The sequence below is a fragment of the Conger conger genome, chromosome 11 (genome assembly GCF_963514075.1).
Source record: "Conger conger chromosome 11, fConCon1.1, whole genome shotgun sequence".
Taxonomy (NCBI): domain Eukaryota; kingdom Metazoa; phylum Chordata; class Actinopteri; order Anguilliformes; family Congridae; genus Conger; species Conger conger.
In genome coordinates, this window is record NC_083770.1 from 35,084,280 (window position 1) to 35,108,433 (window position 24,154).

Genomic DNA, 24,154 nt, shown 5'->3' on the forward strand with positions numbered 1-24,154 from the left:
CCAGAGGCATAAACTGGAGGATAGGAGTCTGGGTTCAAAAGGGAATGGGATCATAAGGGCATGTATCAAGTGAGCTGCTAAATTTTTCAGGTACCTCAAAGCAAGAACCTACTTCACCTGGTGTCCTTCAAAAAATTGACCAATTGTCAAGGTCAGCCAACTGAACTAAAGGACAGAATGTCTCACCACAACTAAGGAATGGAAAGAAGTTTTTTTATGGTTTTGTTCAAGATGGCGAAAAATACCATTACTCAAATGCTACAGGGAAGAGGGAGATTTCTCTGACAACCCCTTACACATGTTAACAGATTTTCCACACAGGCATGATTCATCACCTCCCTTACGTCAGCCGTTTCTGGCATCGCCCCCTCCGCATCCGCACCATCTTCCTCCGCTTTTTCATTTTTCTTTTCTCCTTGTGCCAAGTAGGGGGTCAAAAGCCTCCTACTCGCGGCTAGACGCAACCCTATCCAAGTACAACAATTGGTAGAAGTATGCATATTTTAGGGTCTAACTGCTATTCCTTCGAGCTGTTTGAAAAAACGATTTCCCCTGTGACAAGACGTATGTTTTTGCAGAATTATTGGATGACGTTGCTAAATGTTAACGCAGAGAGCTGACCTCAGGAGGAGGGGGAGGGGGAATTGCTCTCCACACTGATGCATGTGGGCCTTTAATAAAAGTACTTTGAAATGTGAATCTGTTTTATGGCTACTGAATAATCTATTTGTGTATGCAGTTGGATTTGTGCTGAACCAGTTCAAGTGATTACCCTCATTCAAGGCCAATGTCTCTGTCCCAATTATCACCTCTGGTCAGGAATCTGTTCCTTAACCTGGACCTCTCTGTGCTATCTTTGAATTACTGTGCAGAGAAGTCCTTCTGTGCGAGAGAGGGACAAAGAATCAAAGACGGTCACGGAATCTCCATAAGAATCCCAGGTACCCAATACTTAACGCTCAGCGAGTGATGCGGCCAAGCCGTCACAGTTTGTTTACACGGTTATGATTAATCTGGGATGATTAATGGCTTCGCTTCCCTGCGCATTATTCCTTTCCCAGAAGAAGGAAGGAGGGAGGAGTAAATGGTATGAGTGTATTAGACGGAAAGACGGGGAGGAGAGGAAGCCGAGGAGCCTTGTGTGACAAAGTCAAGGAGAATCTGCCACACAGTGGCTTCGGGTGTGCCTCACTGTGAAGCTAGCAGGCTATTAATAGCGAGATGACTGAAGTTTTCTTCTGCTCCTGCTGAGGTAACTAGAGCACACAGGTAGCGGAGGGGAAAAATTGCTAAATGCACCAGAAAAAAAAACGTCCTGGGTTTCCGTTCTCCTTCTGCGGCTAGCACATACTCAACCTTGCTGCATTAGTCGCCGTGTGGCCGTGTGCTTCATTTAGAGAGATGTATGCTCTCTGGTGTAGGAGTGTGTAGAACATGCTAACAAGTGTAAGAGAGAATGTGGGTGCATGTGCCGTGTTTGCAAGCATGTGTATGTATGCTTCTGTGTGTGTGTTAACATGTATGTATGTATGTGTGTCTGTCTGTGTGTGTGTGTGTGTGTGTGTGTTCCCATATGTGAGTGTGTGTGTGTTTGTGGGAGCTTGTATGTATGTTTATGTGTGTATAATGTGTTGGTGTAAGCACATATGTGTGTGTGTTTCTGTGTCGGGGTGTGAGCACATATGTATGTTTTTGTTTGTGTTTGTGTGTGTGAGCACGTATGTGTGTATGTTTTGTGTGTACGTGTGAGTGCCTGTGTGTGCCTGATTGTGGTTTTGCTTCAGCTCTGCCATATCTACAGCCTAAGGCAGCTGCCAGTCCAGTTGAGACTCCCTGTGTGTGGAGTGTCAAAGTGGGGGCGGTGTGATGCGAGTCCGCCTGTCAGTCCCAGAGAAGACTGCCGTCGGTTCCAACCACCCTCCCTCCACAACTGCGGCCCACGTCCTCAGCCAGAACTGACCACACTCCGAGCAGCCCACAGCTCTCAGATCAGGCTCTCTCACTGATTAATGCAGGTAGCAACACAAGGAAGCTGACCAAGACTGACACGATAACAGGCCGTAGAGCCGATAAGCAAAATGGCCATCTAACGCAGCATTCACATGTTGACAGTTAAAAAAAAACAAATGTTTAAAAAAAAAACTTAATGCGGAACGTTGCTATGGTGATTTGGTGGGTTAGTGTATTATTTTGAAAAAGTATTGGGTACACTCCAAGCAGGAATGGGGAAAGGGAGGATTTATTAATTTACTGTTAGCTGTGCTGGACAGGTTGGGACAAGAAAAGTACATGTGGATCTCATGTTCCTTCTAAAAAACAATGTCCGGTTTGTCCCTCCGATATGGACTGTCGAAGGTTGCGGCGTACATTATTAAACACTGGAGGAGGCAGAACTTTCCGTCCCCGTACACGGCATATCCGATTAGCCGACGACTGCATACCGCTACCCTGTGAGCGCAACATAAGGGTGGGAATACGGGCAGGTGTAAGGCGCTGAGAGCCGGCATATGGCGGAGTGCAGATTAATAGTGCCACCATGAGCAGCGTGTGCAGACAGAGCCCAGAGAGCACAGCAGGGGGGGAGGGGAATAATTTATGATCTGGTGAAGAGAGCAGTGCGTGCTGGCAGCGTGAGGCTGTGGTTCATGGGAAACACTACTGTGGTTAAGAGGGTATAGTACTGTGCTTAATAGTGTACAGTATTCACTGTGTGGTACTGTGATTAATGGTGTACAGTACTGTATAGTATCATTAGCATAGTAGTGTGATTAATTGTGTACTGTACTGTTAGTATAGGAGTGTGATCAATGGGGTACTGTACTGTTAATATAGGACTGTGATTAATGGGGTACTGTACTGTTAGTATAGGAGTGTGATCAATGGGGTACTGTACTGTTAGTATAGGAGTGTAATTAATGGGGTACTGTAATGTTAGTGTAGGAGTGTGATTAATGGGGTACTGTACTGTTAGAATGGGAGTGTGATTAATGGGGTACTGTACTGTTAGCATGGGAGTGTGATTAATGGGGTACTGCACTGTTAGTATAATAGTGTAATGATTGGGCAGTGTGCAGCAGTGACACAGTGAGTATGTTGTGGTTCATGGCATAAAGCAGGTGATTGTACACAGAGTACTATGGTACCTTCTCTCCATTGGTATTTCCCAGGACGTAGCAACCCATGATGTGGATGACGTTGGCATCAGGGTTCAATGCGCTCATGAACCTGCTCAGCCTCTTCCAGAAACTGTGTACAGACAACATGACTGACAGATAAGACCTGGCAGGTAAAACTAAAGGCTAACAGGTAAAAAGTGATACTGAGGCTCACAGGTAAAGGTAAAGGCTAACAGGTACAGAGTGATAGTCAAGCTGACATATAAAGGGCAACAGATAAAGAGTGAGACTGAGGCTGACAGGTAAAGTGTGAGACTGAGGTAATTTGAGTTGAGATTCGGTTATGCAAAAAACAGTGGAAATGACTCACCTGATCATGTCTTCCTCCTTTTCAACTTTAGCAAATGTGGCGACTTTGTTCTTCAGGAGATACAAGTGACCTGGTCCTCCCTGGAGGACCAAGGGACAGGTTAGTTTGTTACACACACACATACACACACGCAGCATTGTGAGACGTGTGTCTTACCTGACAAAATATAAGCATTCTCCAGATTTTACAGCCTTTCCTGTACGCAGTCAGTTTCTTCTCAATCTCCTCTACAATGAGAGAGAGGGAGGTTGACTCATACAGGTATTAATACAGGTCACACTGGGCCAACAGCACACAATTGAAAATATGAGCATAGTTTCACACAGCGAGCAGAAATACATTATGTTTTTCATACTCACCAAGAATATCGTCGAACGTGGCATGCTCATGGTCCTAGAGAGACGGTAAAGACAAACAGGAAAATTATAAGCACTGTGCTGGAATTGCTGGTCTCTGGCTAACACTCTCAATACACTATAGTTTTCAGGATGTTGATGCAGTGTACTCAGGGTGCAAGTTAGGGGAGTTTTGGTGGGTCTCACCACACTAATTGAGATTTCAACCCCCCTTAAGAACATAAAAAGTTGTAAAATCTTTCCATAAACGAAGTACTTCCAATAGCCTAGTAAATATTCAAATGCGTTTCCCCAGCCTGAAGTAAAATCATACAGCAATTTTGAACATTCCTACGGTGGGTCATACGATTTCTTTACTATTGATTGCCTGAGTGAGCCTGTCTGAGCGAGTTTGACTCACCCATTACCATAGCAGTTAGTACATTCATTGTTAAGAGAGAACACACCACAGGGTTCACATTATGGGGGAGACAGGGAGACAGCAGACCCCCTGAAAGAGAGCTGCACTCTTGGCAGTGTAAGTATCATTTTTTAAAGGTCGCACAGGTCACACACAATGTACCCAGTAGCATAAATGAAGCAGCAGATACAGCAACAAATGCAGTTCTCATCTAACGACTGCATGATATCAAAATAATTTCTTAATGGATAAATTAATTAATTAATCAATCAGTGCATAAATATTTTAACTGAGCAACACTCCTCATTGGATAGCCTCTCACTGTATCATTAATTCAATTGCAATGTATTTATCTGTATGATTAGGAATTAGCATATTTAATAGCCTAATGTTGGGTTCAATCTGTAATCAAAATAGAATCCACACAAATTCAAAGAAACAATGATGAATAAAGATAAACAGACATCTACAGGAAACTTTTACTTTCTGTAGATGTCATATGTTCCTGTTTGCTATTAATTTTTAAAAGCACTTTTAGGCCTGACTAACGGCATTAGAGAGCGTACAGATGGATTTGTGATGACAGACAAGCAGGTTATCATGTCTCTTGGGGGGGGGGGGGGGGGGTGATTGAGAAATATAAATAACTTAACAGTGTGACGCCACATGAAAATGTTGCACTTATGTGATTGCGCCACCAGTTGAAAAGGTTTGTGACGCCAGCGCTACCAGTTGAAAAAGTTAGTCTGGAGCCCTGTTTGAACCCCCAGGTCCGTGATCTCACAGCCCCCCCAGAAACTGTGTACTGTGTACATCACATCAGCACAGCCCTGGCGTACATTGTTCAGGACACCTTTGAGCTCAGGATATCGGTGTAGTACAGATGGATAGTGGGCATATTGGAGCAGTAGAGAGGTGTACTGTCATCAGGATAATGGTGCAGCTGGTGTGTGCTGTGTACTGCTGCCAAGCGCGGACTCACATAGAGGATGGGAATGATGGAGGGATCGTCACGGCGGATTATGGTCGGCACATACTCTGCCTTCGGGACCTTGGAAGAGATCAGCTGAGAGAAAGAGAGGGTTTGTTGAGTTCCTCAGTTCCTCAGTTTCCTCGCACCCTGCGCAGTATGCCAAAGCGGCGGTGACCTACTTCAGCAGTGTCTAACAAGCTGTGCACTACACTCTGAGCGCTACTTACTCCCACTCTGCAGAGAGCTATCTAACTATCTATCTGTGAGATGCACTGAAAAAAAATGTTTCCTTGGATAAACCTTACTACAATTTGTAACCCCTATATATTTTTCGGTATTGAAAGATATGTGGTTCATTTGAATAAACCTCAAAAAATGTAATTGAGAAAACCTTAAAAGCACATAGGCGTGAAAAATTGAAGTGAAATTTTAGGTTTATTCAATGAAGCATTTTTCTCAGTGTGAAATTTGAGTCGAATTTAGATGTAATGCACCTACTTTTAAATTAGATTAAGCACCTGGCTGTTTACCGAAGATATCGGAATTAGCAACCACGATAAATGCTAGAATAAAAGCAGGGCTTTCGGGACTTTGGCGGAGGGTACCGCGTGAGCTGCCTGAAGGGGGCGCTCTTCCGTACCATGATTTTGGGTGGGATGAAGTCATCTCCCTCGCAGGCTGCCCGCTCCAGCTCTCTCTCCTCTTCCCAGTCTACATCCTCACAAGGCACCTCGTCCAGAGTACCAGAGGAGGCCTGGAGGTCCCCACCTGCAGGAGAGAGAGAGAGAGAGAGAGAGAGAGAGAGAGAGAGAGAGAGAGAGAGAGAGAGAGAGATGGAGAGAGAGAGAGAGAGAGATGGAGACAGGTAGAGGAAAGAAAAGGAAAAGACAGGTAGGCAAAGGGGAGAAGTGAGTGGAAAGAGGCAGGTATGGGGGAAAGGAGAGATGGGCAGATGGTGGTGTGAGAGATGGGTGGATGAGGGAGGTTGAGAAAAGGTGAGGGCTGCGATTTAAAATAGAAAGGGAAACACCTTGCTCTCACAGGGAAGAAAGGGGTTACAGAGACCAAGACAAAACACTGAGAAACACAAAACAGAAGGCGCATGACCAAGCTCCTGTACATGGCTGGCAACACAAAGACAGACAAACGGAAGGATGAAAACTAGATGGACATGTATTGCAGAAGCAGATACACAGACGCAGACACTGACAATCCCACATGCTGACACACAGATAGCCACACGCACACACACACAAAAATAAACATTCGTATACAGTACGCACACATACGGGAAGACGTTCACGAAGAGAGACTGTCACAGAGTGAGACAGAGGTCAGAGGTCATACAGCCTGTGAAAGAAATTCAGGCGAATGTTTGCATGTATGTATGTGTATGCATGCGTGTGTGTGTGTGTGCATCTGTGTCTGTCTGTGTGTGTCTGTGTGTATGCATGTGTGCACTCACTGTCTCGGGAGTTGTGTAGAGAGTCAGGCTTGATGGGGGTGGGGTCACTCCAGGATCGGCTGAAACTCTTGGCTCTGCGGTCGGCGAACGCTAGTGGGGGAGGTGGGCAGGGGTTGGGGATGGGGTTGCAGGAGAGAGCATCACACACACGGCTCCAGCCACACACACACACACCCACAGTTGCACACACACATGCACGCACACACACTGCACATTCACACACCCCACACTCTACCCAAGAGAACAGCTTCCTGCCTCTCCAACTCCTCTGTACTAGTGACAGAAACATAGTTGTGCAAGTCCTGTCCTAGCTCAGCTACTCTCAGCTACAAACGAAGGAGGAGGGTTCTCCTTTAAAAAGCAACATTACTCTGCCTTCAACATCAAACATCATTAAATCCAAGTGTTCAGTGTGTAATTGCGCAACGTACGTGGTTATACGAGTAACAATACAGTAAGATCCGTAAGTATTTGGACAGCAACACCATTTTAAAGGGCTGTAATTCCTACACGATGCACTTCATACATATGAATTCCCTCAAATGAAAGCGCAGACTGTCATTGAGTGCACTGTTTTGGAATTACAGCCCTTTACTGTCCAAATACTTATGGACCTCACTGTACATAATGATCAACTGTCTTTGTTTTTACATGTTTCTTTTAAATCTAAACAAGACAAAGAACATCTAATTGCACAAAACTAAATACATGAATAAAAAGTGAATATACTGAAAATAATTTCTGTGGATGTTTTCTTTTCACAGAACCCCCTCCCCCACCACCACACCTCATGCTCACATCAACACAACGCACATGTGCGGATCAAACAGGGACGCATGCACATGCTACATACACAGACACATACGTACACACTCCTGCATGCTCACACAAACCTACACGCTCCAATGGGGTTGAGCACGGATCCAAGCATGACACCGAGTTCGCCGTCTGACTTACTTTGAACTTTGACCCGCCGGCTCCCAACCATTCTCAGGTGTTTCCGGAAGTTTCTGTGGATAAAGACAGTACAGAAGAAGGGGGGGCATGCGGATAAGTGAAAGAGAGTGGAATAGAGAAAAGACAGACGTAGGAAAGGAGAGATGGAGTAAGAAAGATTGGTAGAGAGAGAAAGAGTACCAGACACAGACAGGGAGTGGAGAAAGAAGAATACTTTAGCTCTTTTTCCTCATATCCGTTAAAAGAACAGAACAGGGCTAAATGCACAGCCTGAGGATGAGTGTTTGAAGTTAACACAGCAGTTGCCCCTACCGTTAAACCCCTATTGCACCTGGAAAGGAACCAGAGGACGGAAGCCCTGACACAGGAAACTTTGAATCTTCAGGCTTTGCCCGTAAGAACGGACGGAATGCTGAGCTCACCCTTAAACCTAAACTGCTAACTGTTTCAGCAGATTAAAAAGCACACATAAAGCTATGTACTATGGCTGCAATTCCCACAACCAGCATTGTGAACCTTCATTCAAGTCCACCCCCACCCGGTTTCCTACTCTAAGTTCACTTTGTGAATTATGACTTCATTAACTCCCACGTAGAGCAGATTTGTCACTTCACACGCTCAGGATTCATAGCTAAATGTCAGTTCCATACGAGAACACATAGCTCCATTCCAAAGACCAATTAAATCAGCATAAGAAATTATTATTGCCATCGAAAGGCCTCTGTGGCCTCTAAGATGAGCTGTGGCAAAGAGTATCTCTGTATACGCTGTCTTCACTCAAAGGCACATAGTCTTCAGCTGGAGTGCACCTATTTTTACTGAAGAACTGCAAAGTCTTTTGTACAATGAGAACAGTATTATGTCATTGTTGTCAAGAATTTACCTTAATACTGAAATTATTTGTGATCAAATGCAATTTATCATTTATAAAATTTATCAAATTATTATTTTCTGCTCATGTTAGGATAACTGGTGTGTTGTGTGTGAGTATGTGTGTACAGACAGTATGTGTACCTAAAAGTATAAGAGAATGTGTGTGTGTGTATGTGTGTTAGGGTGGCCACCAGCATGACCTTAGAAATTGGAAATTGTTTTGCTTACATTGGTCTTGGTTATTGGCCGGCCTCCAGCTCCAGCTACACTTGCGTAGCCTTGGCAACTTGGTGTGAAACTCAAGTGCTTGAGTTTCAAGTACAAAGTGATCTACGACCCCATTGTGATGCCTTTCCAGGCTTGCTGCAAAGATGCATTTTTCCAGTCAGAAGTTTTTTTTTTTTTGTTTTTTTTTCATGTAACTTATTTCTGAGCCAATTGCTTTAAAACCGGACAAAGGGTCCTGGTCCCACCAGATGGAGGACAATTCAATTCAAAGTCAGACTGTCCGGCCCAAATCCGGACAACTGGCCACCATGTGTGCGCATGTGTGTGCGTGTGTGTGTGTGTGTGTGTGTGTGCGCGCATGTGTGTGTGTGTGTGTGCATGGTACTATCTGAGCCCTTCTTCCTTTTTGATTCTTTCTATATTTCAGAAGTTCCAAATATAAATGGCCTTCGTTGCCATGGTAATTAGTAGATGCCTTGTGTAAATGTAAAGAATTTAAAATAGTCACAGAACACATGATATTCCCCAGTAAGTTATTACCATCTTACTTATTAACCCAATCAAGCAGAAATGTACTTACAACATATTCCTTGTGTGCAATAGCTAAAATTTCTAATGTTAATTAATTACCTGTTTAACATTTGTATGTAACTGATATATATATATATAATATTTCATCCATCCATCCATCCATTATCTTAACCCGCTTATCCTGAACAGGGTCGCAGGGGGGCTGGAGCCTATCCCAGCATACATTGGGCGAAAGGCAGGAATACACCCTGGACAGGTCGCCAGTCCATCACAGGGCACACACACCATTCACTCACACACTCATACCCACGAGCAATTTTGACTCTCCAATCAGCCTAACCTGCATGTCTTTGGACTGTGGGAGGAAACCGGAGTACCCGGAGGAAACCCACGCAGACACGGGGAGAACATGCAAACTCCGCACAGAGAGGCCCCGGCCGACGGGGATTCGAGCCCAGGACCTCCTTGCTGTGAGGCGGCAGTGCTACCCACTGCACCACCCGTGCAGAAAAAAAAACTAATATCAGTAATATTAAATAATTGGTGAAATGAATAATGTCGTCTCGAGGAACAATATTGATATAAAAAACTGATTTGATTCTCTCCCTTTCTCCTCTCTGTTCCTCTAATACAACAGGATAGCATCCTGTAACCACAGCAACGCTTTATCTTCAAGATCAAACAGCTGTTGTGTGTAGTACGGGATACGAGGGCTATAGAGACAGAGAAAGAGAAAGAGCGAGAAACAGAGGGAGAGAGAGAGAGATACAGAATGTCCTCAGGTTACCCAAAATAACTACTGCCCATAGCAAAGGCGATAAAATGGGACGAGAGCAAGGCTGGGAGACAGAACGAAATAACTGACCTCACGAAGCACATCACGAACCTGCATTTGGATTACTAATGCAAGTGTACCTCCACAGCTTGTGAGCTCTCTGCTCCCTCTATACTGTATTTTAAACAGGTCTCCAGCGGGCTTTTCCCATTAAAAATTTATGTGTACAAACAAATAAGAATGTCTGACGTCAGTAACGCGCCATTTCGGCGCTTACCGTTTTATCATTTACATTATGTACCATTTCTATGCTTGTCTTTGTACAGTACTTTGCTGTTAAGATAGCAGTTTTATCAATCATATTAATCTTTATGAAGTGTCGCCCAGAGATTGACCAAAGCAAGGCTAATGAAATTTGACACACACAAAATTGGAAAAGCTGTAACGTTGCTTTTGACATAATGTTGCAAATAGGCATAATTTGTCAAGATATGCTGCAAGACTCACATACTAGGGCATACTAAGGGAAAAAAAATAATTTTTCCATCATATGAATCCTTGTGTGACGCCAACAGACACTGACCAAGGTCTAATAATATTCAACTTACAAAATGTTTTTTGAAACAAATTTTTCATTAAAAAAAAGACTTATTATTAAAAATGTATATAACCCTTTTAAGTAATATTTACCAAAAGCCACAAAAGACACCAGCCTGCTCTTCATTAATGTGTATCAGCACAGATCCTTGATAGCAGTGACAGCCCTGTATATATTACAGTCTACTGGACTTCAAACAACATGAACTCACCACTGGGAAGATTGCTTAAGATTCAAACCAACCTACTACCACGCTCTCTGTGTAATTATAAAATAATAGTTGCAGAATAATTGCAAAAAAAAGTCTCTCAGATACTATGTTGTAGCACAGCTTGGCGCTCCCTAATACTGAGGACGCTGTTAGTATTGAGGACACAGGCACCTTTGTAAGGTCAGCCCCACAGACTTTAAGCTGCACAAGGAGACAGTGACTGATAGCTTCAGAACTATCTGATGTTCCAGTTCTGCTGGATGACGTAACCAGGCAAAGCACTGGCCCTTTCCGCAGTCACGAGCCCCACAGTTCAAAGCAAAATCTTGACCAGGCCAGTGCTGGCTGTGGCTCTGTGGAACTGCATCTGATTGGCCGTACCAGCACCCAGTGAGGGAGGGAGGGAGGGCTTTAGTCAGAAGGGTACTCCCTGCCTCATCGCATAAGAGCAACTCATCAGCTGATGGACTGAAGAGCAAAAAGAAATGGAGTCAAACAAAATGGATTTTAATTTACATTGAGAAATACTAAATAGTTAAACCCTAAATCTTCTGATAGGAGACACAATTTGAAGGCTTAGATGACTGCATCCCCCCCACCCCCACCACCTCCCCTCTCCTCTCACTGTCACCAACCTTGAATAACACCACACATTGTGTAACACTCCCTCATCTGCCACAGTAAAAACAGAACCAGCATAAACTGATTTATACAGTCACAGCATTTCTACAGACGCATGAGTCATGTCATATAGCGACTAATACAGTCATTGTACCCTTATTTCCCACAGAGAGGAGTGGAGTGAACCATTAAAGAGGACCACACACTGCAGAATGCCTTCGCGAATCTTCATGTTAACACATTGCAGAATACTGCTGCAGATCTGTTCATATGTTCGCAAAATGCTGAAAGCTGTGCATCCTGTCCATAGCACAATCACATCATTGCTGACCATGTGACACGCTACTGGGTCATGTGATGTCCTGATGCACGTTTCTGCAGTTTCTGTACACAGCAGCATGAGACTACAAAACGGCAATGCAGATCACGGGCTGCACGGCTGGTCTGGTTCTTCCAGCCAGCCTCAACGTGTGCTTGGTGCTGCCAACCATGCCCTTGACTGAGATAAATATGTGTGAGCCACCTCTAACTGCGAGGGGAAGCTTCAATTTAAAGTCATCCACAGCAGTTTTCCCCTTACCAATCAGGAAAACCTGTTTACATAAATCCCACCCCCTTGAATTTCAAGGAGAAGACTCTCACTGAGTTAGCTGGCTCACCAGGACTGCCCCCTCTGTTCCTGGAGATTTACTGTTCTGTAGGTTTTCATTTCAACCATAATTCTGCATGCCTGATTCTACTAATTAGCAGCTCAGTGAGATCTGAAGCAGTTGAATGAGGCGTGCTATGCTAAGTTTAGAGTGAAATCCTACAAGAGGGTAGATCTCCAGGAACAGGATTGGGCAGCCCAGGTTCGGACTTTGCATATAGGATCTCAGTTTAGGACAGTGCTGACATTTAGTGGTTGAATTGGCCGCCTGGCTACATTACGAGCTGGTTTCTGAGTGCATTTAGACTTCATAGACATCATTTTAGGGGGTGACAAGCTTTTGTTGTGCAGCAACAACAACCATCTTTGGTTTGTTTATATTATGTCCACTACCTGGACTGTTTGGTCAAACACAAACTGGGGGCAGGGTCAGGTTGGGGAGAGTGGGGGCAGGGTGGAGGAGGGTAGTGTGTGCATGTAGGTAGGTGTGTGTCTAAACATGTCGATTATTCAACCATAAGGTCAATGTACGTCTGATTGGATTCACGTGTGTAAATGAGTAATAAGTAAAAAAAGTTGATTTATATTACAGATTCTCCTACAAATATCTCTGAAGTGAGTCTTTATATAAACAGTGCTACAGTAAAAATAAGAGGCAATCAATTGGGTATCCAAATATTCCAAGAATACTGAAGAATACTTACAGGCCCACTCAGTAATTTCAACAGAACGTTTGGTTGCTTTTCCACAAAGATTACATGGATGGAAACTCAGTACCTTGGTGGATCATGGTACTTGTAGTATGTAATGTCTTGTGTTGGCATCTTGGTAACCTGGGCAACAACTTTGTATTATTGAGCCGGTGTTACAGTTGCAGTTTGCATAAGGTTACTGTGACAGTGTCAAATACATCTGAGGTAGTTAGGCGTATTTTATTTGGCAAAATGTTAGCAAACTATTCTTTTCATAACCTTCCTGACAAGGGAGTGATGAGTTTGTTTCCACGTTGATGAGCTTAGCAAGTACGCTAAAACAAAGAAGAAGAATGAAATATGAAATATTGAACAAGTAAGTAGTGTCGGTTTGACACTTATACTTATTTTTTCTTTGAAGTTATTATTATTTTTTTTACAAGTATCTTTTACATTATTCTCATTAGGAGAATAAATATTTCTTTACTCATAGCTTTGTCTATTTGCTCATTGTAAACAATTATTAAGCATTATAATAGCCACAGAAATTATGAGCGAACCTTAAAGTAGTAAAGGATTATTTACTACTGAAGTGTCTGGAAATATGTATATGGCGGTGTGTGACAGGGGGCAGGTCATTGAGGGGAATACGGGCTGGGGTTAGGCGATGGAGGGTGGGTTGGGGGGTTTGGGGGCGCACATGACAGGACAGGACATCCAGGACACAGTACCTCTCCATGACCGCTGCCGCTTCCTGTTCTCTTTTCCTCCGCTTTCTCTCAGCAATGCCGCGGAAGGCCCTGCTGGGACGTGTCACAGCATTAATGGGGGGGGCAGGGCAAGACGAGGGCCGGCTTAGTGTGTGTGTGTGTGTGGGGGGGGGGGGGCAGCCACGGTGGCCAGTTCTGGGTTAGTAGAAGACTGGTAGTGGGTTGGAATTTGGACATACGTGTTTAGTATCCACCACAGATGGACTACGAACTCATGGGACACAACGACACAACTGTTGGCTGCATCTCGCTTGTGCCTGTGTGGGGTGGGTATGTGAGTGTATGTGTGTGTGTGTGTGTGTGTGCATATTAGTAGTTAGGGGGTTTTATAATTACACACAGCAGCTGTCAGTGTTTTCTGTCACATGATGTCTAACTCAATGTCTTATTAGTGTGCGAGTCCTGCGTTTGAATTACTGTCATCTCTAAACAAAGCCAAGCAAAGTGATGTATGTGGGTGTGTGTGTTTGTGTGTGCCCAAAAGCTTGTGCGCATAAGTGCGTGGGTGCTGTGTTTCTGAGAGTATACGCATGTATGTATGCCTGCGTACATTCAGATCTGTGTGTTTGTTTGTATTTTTGTATATTTTCAATGCAGAATACAGTTGTCAACAAGTCACGGCACATAGACAACAGCACTGTACGTACTACAGAGGAGCCACTACTACAGTACATGACACCTACTGTACAACAGTCTGTACTGAGCCAGATAATAGTATCAACTCTTCCAAATGTAGGCCATGCTATTCATATGTTAAATACAGTCCTTTCATTATAATTAACAATACATACTTGAACTAGTTTGTGTGGAGCCAAATTAAAGGTTATGAGTACATTATAGATTAAACCTTCAGCTATCCTGTGTATTATTTCATTACAAAGAAATTGATTGTGTATGTAATAACTGTAAATCTCAATCAGTTTCCCCAAATACATCTGACCCTTGTTATGATATTGTCGATAAGCAAAGAGCAAAAAATGTTTATTGTGAAAGCAGAACAAAAGCTCTCTCCCTCCCTCCACATTCTCTTTCTTTCTCCATCCCCCTCCCTCAATATTCTCCATCTCTCTCTCTCTCTCTCTCTCTCCCCCTCCCCTTCCCCCCTCTCTCTCTCCCCCTCTCCCCCCTCTCTCTCTCTCTCTCTCTCTCTCCCCCTCTCCCCCCCTCTCTCTCGCTCTCTCTCTGCGTAGTATCTATTATGTTCCATTATGTAAGATTCTCCACAAAACACAAAACTGTAGAAACGCTTTCAGCGGGCTGGCCCTGAATCACAGCAGCATTGACTCTCTTTGAAGCGTGAAGCGGTGCTTGCTCACAGCCTAATTGTAGCGATATGGGGAAAAATGTCGCCACTCCAGCCTCAAATGCACCGGTCTCCCTCTGATCAGACGAACTTGTCACGACTGCGACTCTGCTTCCCCGGCTTTTTATGCTCTAACCAGGCGTGTCTGCGACTGCAGGTCAGACAGACCTACAGTACGGCCCTGCACCTGCGTTTATAACTTCAAACACTCAGTTCAGAGCTGGAAGGGGTCAGGGGTCAAGACCAGGTGGTGAAAGGGAAGGAGAACCACAGAGGAAGAGAAGGATCGGGGGGGGGGTGCAAACTCTTTTCAGGGGCGTCACGCTGAATGACAGCGGGGTACTTACGATATCCTGTAGTCCACAGAGACAGGACATGAGGGCATGAAGGAGAAAAGGAGAGACATTTCACAATCCCCCAGGCAGAAACGTCAGCACATCCACTCCTTTCGCATGGAGGGGCACGACAGAGAAAGATACGAGCGCCGTGTGCATTTGCCGCGCCTCAGCATTCGCCGAGGAGACCAGGGAGATGAGAGTGGGGGTAAAAAATAAAACGGAAGCACAAGGCAAAAGAAACGAACAGCAAAGCGCTCAAACGGAACACGCCAGTCAATCGTGTACGAGGGGAAAGGCCCAGGGGAGGGTGGCATAAAAACAGAGTGACTGGTGGAGGAACGGAGAGAGAGAGAGAGAGAGAGGGAGAGAGTCCCCGTAGGAGGGCACAGTGTGCGGGGGACATAATTACCACCTCCAGGAGACAGGTGATAATTAAGCAGTCAGTGGAGCCCGGGGCCCTCGAGCAGCGGGAATAATGAACCCGCCGCAGGGGCCGGTCCGTTCCGCCCAGCGTGTCGGGCGCTTGCTTGCCACGGAGTGCCGCGTTTGTAACCCGCTGCCCCCTCCTCTCTCCCCTCCTCTCAGTGACTCCATCTCCTCCCCTCCTGCCCCTGGTCAGGTCATGGTGTGGGAGTGCGGAGGGCACTCGTGCGTGTTCGCGGAACATGTGGGGGGCAAGCGAGCGCAGCGTGTTCTCCAAGGGAGAGCGAGCCGTGTTGGACACTCACGCCTGCATGGTGGTGGTGGCCGTCTGGAAGCTGAACATGTTCTCTTTGGGGAACCAGCCATTTGCGTTGTCATCTGTGGAGACAAGGGTTATTACTGGACAGAGCTGGGACACAGTGTGTGTGTTTGGTCAGGTGTTTGTGCCTGTGTACCCCGTGTACCATGTTTGTGTATGTGTGCATCTTGCACCATGCCTTTTTTATGAGGTGTGTCAACATGTGTACTACAGTGACAGGCTGAAGACCAGGACTCCCTCACTAACTCACTGTCTATCACACAACTGAAACATGCACATGCACACCCTTTCACTGTGCGTCACAAACTTATATGTTCACGCACAAGTGTGCTGACACACATACACAAACAGACACATGCATACGCACACACACACACACACACACACACACACACAAAGAGACACATGCACGCACACACACACACAGACACATGCATACAAGCGCACAAACACAAGCACACACACAAAGAGACACATGCATGCATGCATACACACACACACACACACACACACAGACACATGCATACATGCGCACAAACACAAGCACCCACACAAAGAGACACGTGCATACACACACATACACACACAAAAAGAGAGGAGTGTGTAACATACACACACACGCAAAAAGAGAGAAGTGCGTAACATACACATACACACACACACACACACACACACACACACACACTCTGAATACACAGAGACGGTCACAGGTTCATGGAGAACAGACTGACCTGCCCCTTCACCTCTCTCCCCGCTGGCCGCCCGGTCCTCGCTGTACATCCGCTCCAGCTTCTTGCGCTGCTTGCCTGTGTCGCGGGGCGAGGTCTCCAGGTCCAGCGAGCGCTGGCTCTGGGTGGGCGCCCTGGAGCCTCCGGCGCCCTCCGGACTGCAGTCCTCCCGCGAGCCTCCTCTCCGACTGCCCCAGTCCCGAATGTTGTGGGCGCTGCCCGAGCTCTGCAGGGGCTGTGACTGGCGAGGGTCTCTGGACTGGCCGCCACTGTTCTGCTGCCCGTGGTGATGGTTGCCGCGGTGACGCCCGCGCGAGGGCGGCGGCTGGTTGGCTCCGGGTGGGGCGGGAGGCGGGGCTTTGCCCTGGTCCCGGCCCCCCTTCAGCACCTCCAGCTCCAGGCTCTCCTCGCTGCCCCGCACTCCCAGCATGCCCCTCTCTCCGGTGATGGTGTAGACTCGCGCCGGCTGAAGGCCGCTGTCTGCCGAGCAGCCGCGCTCCAGGGACACGCGCCGATTGGAGGACGAAGAGGGGGCGGGCTGGGGTTTGCCGGACGGAGGCGGGTCCACGCCGGGCGGGGCCAGTGTGCTGGGGCAGGTGGGCGGCTGCAGGCTGTTGTTCTGGAGACGGTTGATGCTGGGGGAATCAGAGTCCTGGCCAATGAAAGTGTCTGAAAGCAGCTGATCTGCAACACAGACAAAAAGGGATAGGGAGTCAGAAGGCCGGCCAATCGCAGACATCCTCTGCGGTAAACGGCCAATGAAAAGAGATGGAGATGTGTTGTAATGATTGTTGGCAGGTCTCTCTTGAAAAAGAGAACCCAATGAGACTGTTTTAAAAAAGGACAAATAAAAGAAATAATAAAAAAGTGGTGAAGAAGGAGCAGAATAAGAAGGAAAGGGAGGGGTATAATGTAATGTAATGTAATGGAAGAGACAGGGGAAAGCTGAGAGAGACAAAGGGATGAGGTGGTAGCAGGTAGGGAAGGGGGTCAGGGGGGACCTGACCTGATCCGTTGCGGTTCTCAGGGTGAGCGTGAGACAGGTACTCTCCAAAAGCTCTGGCTGCTCTGTAAGAGAGAGACACAGAAAACATCACTGTCTCACAAACACACACACACACACACACACACACACACATAGAAACTGCCTCGCTGTCGTCTCTGTGTCACTCTCTCTCACACACACACACACACGCATACAAAGGCAGTGTATCACACAGTACGTTCCTCTGCCGTAGTACTGTTAATTGCCCACTTTTAAAATCACCCAAGGACACCAAGCTAATTCTAGATCTTCGACAGCACTGCGGCTAATTTGCAGATGTAGATAATGCGCTCAGTGATAATTCTACACAGTGCAAATCATCCAAGAGCTCCTGCTCTTAATGCTCTGATTGTGACTGAGACCTACGTTTTGGCCTCATGTTATGAAGCACTAGCAGCACACTAGCAAATCCTGAGGACAACTTACTATGTTTACAGATAATTGAATACAAGCACTGCTGCCCATTGGGAGTTTTTGTGTGCTCTGGAGCTGAATCACTCAATCTGTCTGTTCCTGGCAGTTACATATCTACTACCTCTTTTACTCTATGTTCTTTTCCCAATCATTTATTGTGATATTTGGATATTAGATTCTGTGTGAAAAGTGAATTATTACAATTATTACAAATTATTACTACTACCAGTAATTGTATTATATTCAGAGTACATCCTCAAAATTAAGACCAATGACAACCCAGCTGAAAATTCCAGCTAAGAGCAGGGGTTGAAGATGATTTACTGTAGGTGTCCAGCTGGTCATAACTGTGGCTGATCAAAGCTGGTCTCTAACTGAGCAAAGCTGGTCAAAGCTGGTTAAGCAGGTAGTGTAAGTTTGTGGTCAACTGGTAGATGAGCTGATGATTATATAGAACAGAGAGCTGGTTGGACCAGCCAAATATGTCAAAAACACAGCTTAAACCAGTTTCACCAGGGAATTCAAAGGATTCCAGAGGAATTAAACTGGATAAAAAGGACAGAAATGGAGCCATCTTGTCATCCCTGCCTTGATCATCAGTCCACGTCTCTGGCTGCCAGCCCTCAACAGACCCAATACATCTGGACCAGAAGCTGACCTTAACCCTCCAGATCTGGCAAGGGGGCCACAACATTACAGCATGACCCCCTTTTCTAACATACTTCCTTTGAGAGAAATAGGTGGGGGAGTAGGAGACCAGCCTTTAAATGGGTCCATCTGTGACTTTATGAAGCCTGCAGATTGCCTTCTGTCTTTTTTACGAGGTTTCACTGCAGAACATTCCTTGAGCAAGGTGTCGCACACACAAGTACATGCACAGCATGTGCATCCAGGCACATAAAATCCTCCCTGATATATGCATACACAACATACTCATATGCAACTGCTATTCTTGTACAAATTTCCCAGTGACTCATTTTTCAGATGAAACCAAATGTGGAGCAGATCTTGTACACGTCTGGCACTTCCTACCTTTCCAGAAAAAGGAAAGAAAATTCTGTTCCATGTATTAGAACATCTCACTCTGTCAAGAGTACCATGTGCTGGAGCCAAACACTCAAACTGCCATGCACATATACACACGTATTCCCACAGCCACACACAAACACACTCACGTATACATACATACATACCGTACAAGAACACAAATGCGCAGGCTCACACACATACACACACACACACACACACAGTCCATGACACCACACATGCAGGCACACAAAAGCTCAAAACACTCACACACAGACACATATTCTGCATATTCTCATATTCTGTGCCTCGTGGGGAAGTGGCAAAACGGGACTGCTGTGTCGTCCGTATAGCTTCCCACGCGATGACACTCTCAATAATTAAAACTCAGCCAACAAGTGCGGCCTTCTCCTAGAGAACTGCATAAACCGATCATTCCTGTCGTATCCCCCCCACAACCCACTTTCACACTCTTTCATTATTCAAATGAGTTGTATCCTTTTCATAACTCACAGTATTAAAAACAAATCAGGGGTTATGTGGCGTATAAAAATATTTGGTTATTTAGCTGACGCTTTGATCCAAGGCGACTCACAGTTGATTCGATTAAGCAGGGGACAATCCCCCCTGGAACAATGCGGGGGTGGCCTGTAGCGTCGTGGTTAAGGTAAATGACTGGGACACGCAAGGTCGGGTGGTTCTAATCCTGGTGTAGCCACTATAAGATCTGCCTTTGAGCAAGGCCCTTAACCCTGCATTGCTCCAGGGGAGGATTGTCTCCTGCTTAGTCTAATCAACTGTATGTCGCTCTGGATAAGAGCGTCTGCCAAATGGAAACAATGTAATGCAATGGGTTAAGCTGTAAAGCTATTACTGTGGCTACACCGGGGCTTGGACCACCAACCTTCCAGGTCCTGGTTATGGACATTAGCCACTGGGCTAAAGGCTGTCACATCGTTGCAGTAAAGGCTGGATATATTGCCATAAAGCAGCCCTGCTGGCGACAGACCGAAGACCAACGGCATGCACCCAGTGTTACACATTGTGCCTCCAGTTCCTGGATCTCACATCAGTGTTGTCTTCAGGCTCCAGTGCTTTTCTATTGTGTTTCAAAAGCAATTATCCACCCTGTTCCTGGGGATAGGCCTCTAACTGAACCTCTCAACTTTGATTAAAAAACAACACATTGGTACATGGTTGGGTGGCAGGAGGATTAAAACATTCATTCCACAGGGAGAGGAATACCACAGTATCTGTAACTCTCTCCCACTTTCTCTGCATCCTCTCTCTCTCTCTCTCTCTCTCTCTCTCTCTCTCTCTCTCTCAATGAGCAAATATAAATGGTATCACAGGCGTGCCATATTGTGCAATGTATACACTACAAAAGCTTATATGGTTAATCGATGATAAAAAAACACAAGCATTTGTGCATGTGTTTTTTTAAATTAGAACAATAACCAGCAACATTGCTGATTCCAGCGTTTTCTCCTCGGGCAACATCACACGTTGTAATATACTTCCACAAATGCATATTCACCAAGAAAACAAAGTACAGCGTACACACACTCGCACACAAGCACGCATGCACATCGCCTTGGGGCAAGCACACATGGATGCATGGCCACAATAACAGAACAGACTGTACAACAGAAATGCAGAACATGAAGCTTTTTACTGTAAGAAGCAGACTGCAGATGGGGAAGAGTGCTTTCAGGCTTTCAGCGCTCTCCTCCTACTTACATTTCAGGTGTGTGTGTGTGTGTGTGTGTGTGTGTGTGTGCGCATGTGTGTGTGTGTGTGTGCTTGTGTGTGCATGTGCGTGTGAGCATGTACGTGTGTGTGTTTTTACAAGAATGTGGGTCTGTTCATGTGCGTGTGTATGTGAATGTTTGCGTGTAAAAATATGTGTGCATATGTGAGTAAGAGAGAGAGAGCAAGAAAGAGAGGGAGAGAGATTCTTATGTACACCAGATTCTGTTTCACTCCTGTGTCTCAGTCTCAGAGCCAGCCAAGGCGGTTTTACTGTGTCAGACTCATTTGGAAAAGAGCAGTTTGTTCTGAGACACCTCACCTCACCAGCCAAAAACGCTTCCGATGACAAAACAGCTCTCTGCTCTGACCTGACCTCTTTCGAAGCCACCATCCATCCCTCCCTCTCTCCCTCCATCTCTTTCCTCTCTGTAATGCCAGGATCTGTCTTGCATTGTTCTCCACTTTGTGCTGAGGAGAAGAATCTGTGTCAGGTCAAAATGAATGAAATCCTGCAGGATTACAAGCCATAACCACCCCTTCCTGGAACGAAGTCTCTTACCTTTCTCAACTATACTCCCCACTGTCTGCGCTGCTCAATATAACCATCCCCCAACCACACCCCCCACTGCCAGTCTCATGCGCACCCACAAACTAGGGACGCATTTCTTTTTAGTCAGGTAACTGGAAAGCAAGCACACATTAGAAAGAAAAGCCAGCACATACAGTTGGCAAAAAAGTCTTTATTTTTCTTAAATGACTGTTGACTGAAATATGTGCACGAAGGACATGTTTTATTGTGGTTTTCCTGTGTGATTCACAGGACATGTGTCCGGCTTAAATAACACCACGTTATCTAGATTCTGATATCAACATAAAAAAATACATTGATAAGATTGTCAACATATAGTATGTGAAATACCTATTGATAATTGGTATCAATTTGTGAATTGTCCTTTGATATCCTCTGCCACAATACTACATACAGCGGCTTCAGAAAGTATTCAGACCACTGCATGCTTTATTGTGTTGTAGATTTAAAAGTGGAATAATTACCAAAGCATAATTCAGAAATCGATACCAATTAACAATCAGTATTTCACATGATGAGAGCATGTGTGTGTATGGGTGTGTATGTGTGTGTGTGTGTGTGTGTGTGTGTGTATGGGTATGTAAGCCTGTGTGTGTGTGCGTGTGTGTGTGTGTATGTACATATTCTCTTTATAATAATGTACAAGGACACTAATTTTAGATATATCTGTATTTAGGTCCCATAAATAAGTCAATTAAAAAAAAAACAATAAATAACAACAGTAAGAAAAAGAAAAACATCTGAATCAAAGGCAGCATGCCAGAGATAATTTCTCACTTAAGCCTCAAGTTGCCTGAACCTTCGCTAAACTTCTCCATATACTAGAAACTGAAAACGACAATATACAATTAAGTAAAAAAAAGGAAGTGAAGTTAATTAACACTTTGCTTTGTTTTTTAAGAAGAATACAATGCTTAAAAATACCTTTTAGGGGTGCAATGTAACAAGGAAAGGAAGGGGTGATGCAAAGCGCTCACTGCAAAAAGCTGGACTGGATGTCAGGAGACTGCTGAAATGAGAGGGGGAGTGATATGGCCTGCTCTGGAGAGCCCATTTCCTGATGGAGGTGTGCTATCGCACTGTTTTCACATGCTGTTATGTGATGAAAAATAAGATCTGACTGCATGTAGGTCCAATTTAATGAGCAAATGTTAGAGTTAATCAATGGGAATGGATGCCAGTCCCACCCAACAACAAATGAACCAATTACCAAAAGCACAGCCATAGCCCCCCCTCCCCCACCCAATTCTCTATCATTCTCATCTTCATACGTGTGCGTGCTTGAGTGCACTGGAGTGTGTTTTCTTGTGTGTGTGTGTGTGTGTGTGTGTGTATTAGTGTTCTTATGTGTGCTTGCATGTTTGTGTGTGTGTGTTAGCATGCATACATGTATGTGTATGCACGCATGTGTCAGTATGAGTGTGTGACAGTGAAAGTGAGCGAGAGAGAGATGTTAACTCCAACAAAAATGCACCTGGTGTTCAGTAGATTATGGTAATGGCATCCATAAAAGAAGGGTGTATTAGACTAAGTCTCAGACGCCTGCATGCGTAGCTAAAAAAAAAACCAAGCTGAAAATTTGCATTTAGTGGGGTCTAACAGCAAGCGACGGAGTGCACTCAGCTGAGCCCCTTCCCCCCATAACAGAACGGAGCTCTGCTCCATCCCAACCCACAGCAACGTTTAGCGCGTAGCATAGCGTCTACACATCGGCGACGTCTCTGCCGCATAATTGCACACCGTCAGGGCCATCTCACGATCTGTATCATTACCGCAAGTGTTGTAGAGAAATCAGCATAATCATGAGCCATCTAAGCCCCTCGGGCCACCAATCCCCTACTGCGAAAGCCAGAGGTATGGAGGCTGAGAAAAGAGGAGAGGAGAGAGAGAGAAGAGGAGAGAGAGAGCAAAAGAGAGACCGAGAGATAGTGAGTGAGAGGGAGAAAGAGATCAACATCACCTCTCTTGTCTACTCACACCATTGAGAGTGAATCTATAAGTATGGGTCCTACATTTGAGTATGCGTAGCCAAGAGGAGGGTCAAGTGCCCTGACTCAGTAAAGTGCCATTTACATTAGTGACCATAAAATCTGCATAATAGATATAGATGAGTCAAACACCATATAATATTCAATGCTATCACCGCTGCCTTCATCTGAATGCTGTTTACTGAATATAGACTGACAGCATCTTGTGAGCTCTCACAGAATGGCCCTCAATAGTAAACCCTTTCCTCCACAGTTAATTTCATTTCCTTTCCGCACTCAGCAAAGAACAAGTGCATCCTTGAGCAGGCAATTGTCTCCATTGAGAAGCATGGGAATGCAATTTTTCAAAAACTAAATTAAGAAACAAATAAAAGTGGGCCAGCTCACGTGTACAGCACTGCACATTCTCCTTCCAGTGAGACTATATCATCACCTCAATCTGCAGTGTCTCAAAGCTTAGCAGCATGGAATACACACACATCCGCAGGCTTGCACACACTTGCGTAAACACATACAGTGCAGTATTTGGACAGTGGCACATTAATGTTGCCTTGACTGTGTACTCCAGCACATTGGAATTGAAATGAAACAATAACTATGAGGTTAAAGTGCAGACTGTCACTTACATCCATATGCAGTGATCC

General features: G+C 45.2%; 1 protein-coding gene across 1 annotated transcript in view; it reads right to left on the minus strand.

Annotated features, from left to right (window-relative positions):
• Positions 1 to 24,154, minus strand: part of LOC133141178 (NMDA receptor synaptonuclear signaling and neuronal migration factor-like) — a 31,380-nt gene that overhangs the window by 1,686 nt on the left and 5,540 nt on the right. Inside the window, 12 exon segments of the mRNA XM_061261611.1 lie at positions 3,144 to 3,246; positions 3,487 to 3,566; positions 3,643 to 3,713; positions 3,846 to 3,879; positions 5,225 to 5,308; positions 5,856 to 5,983; positions 6,681 to 6,770; positions 7,638 to 7,690; positions 13,547 to 13,615; positions 15,949 to 16,027; positions 16,712 to 17,380; positions 17,703 to 17,764. Coding sequence (XP_061117595.1) covers positions 3,144 to 3,246; positions 3,487 to 3,566; positions 3,643 to 3,713; positions 3,846 to 3,879; positions 5,225 to 5,308; positions 5,856 to 5,983; positions 6,681 to 6,770; positions 7,638 to 7,690; positions 13,547 to 13,615; positions 15,949 to 16,027; positions 16,712 to 17,380; positions 17,703 to 17,764 — 1,522 coding nt within the window.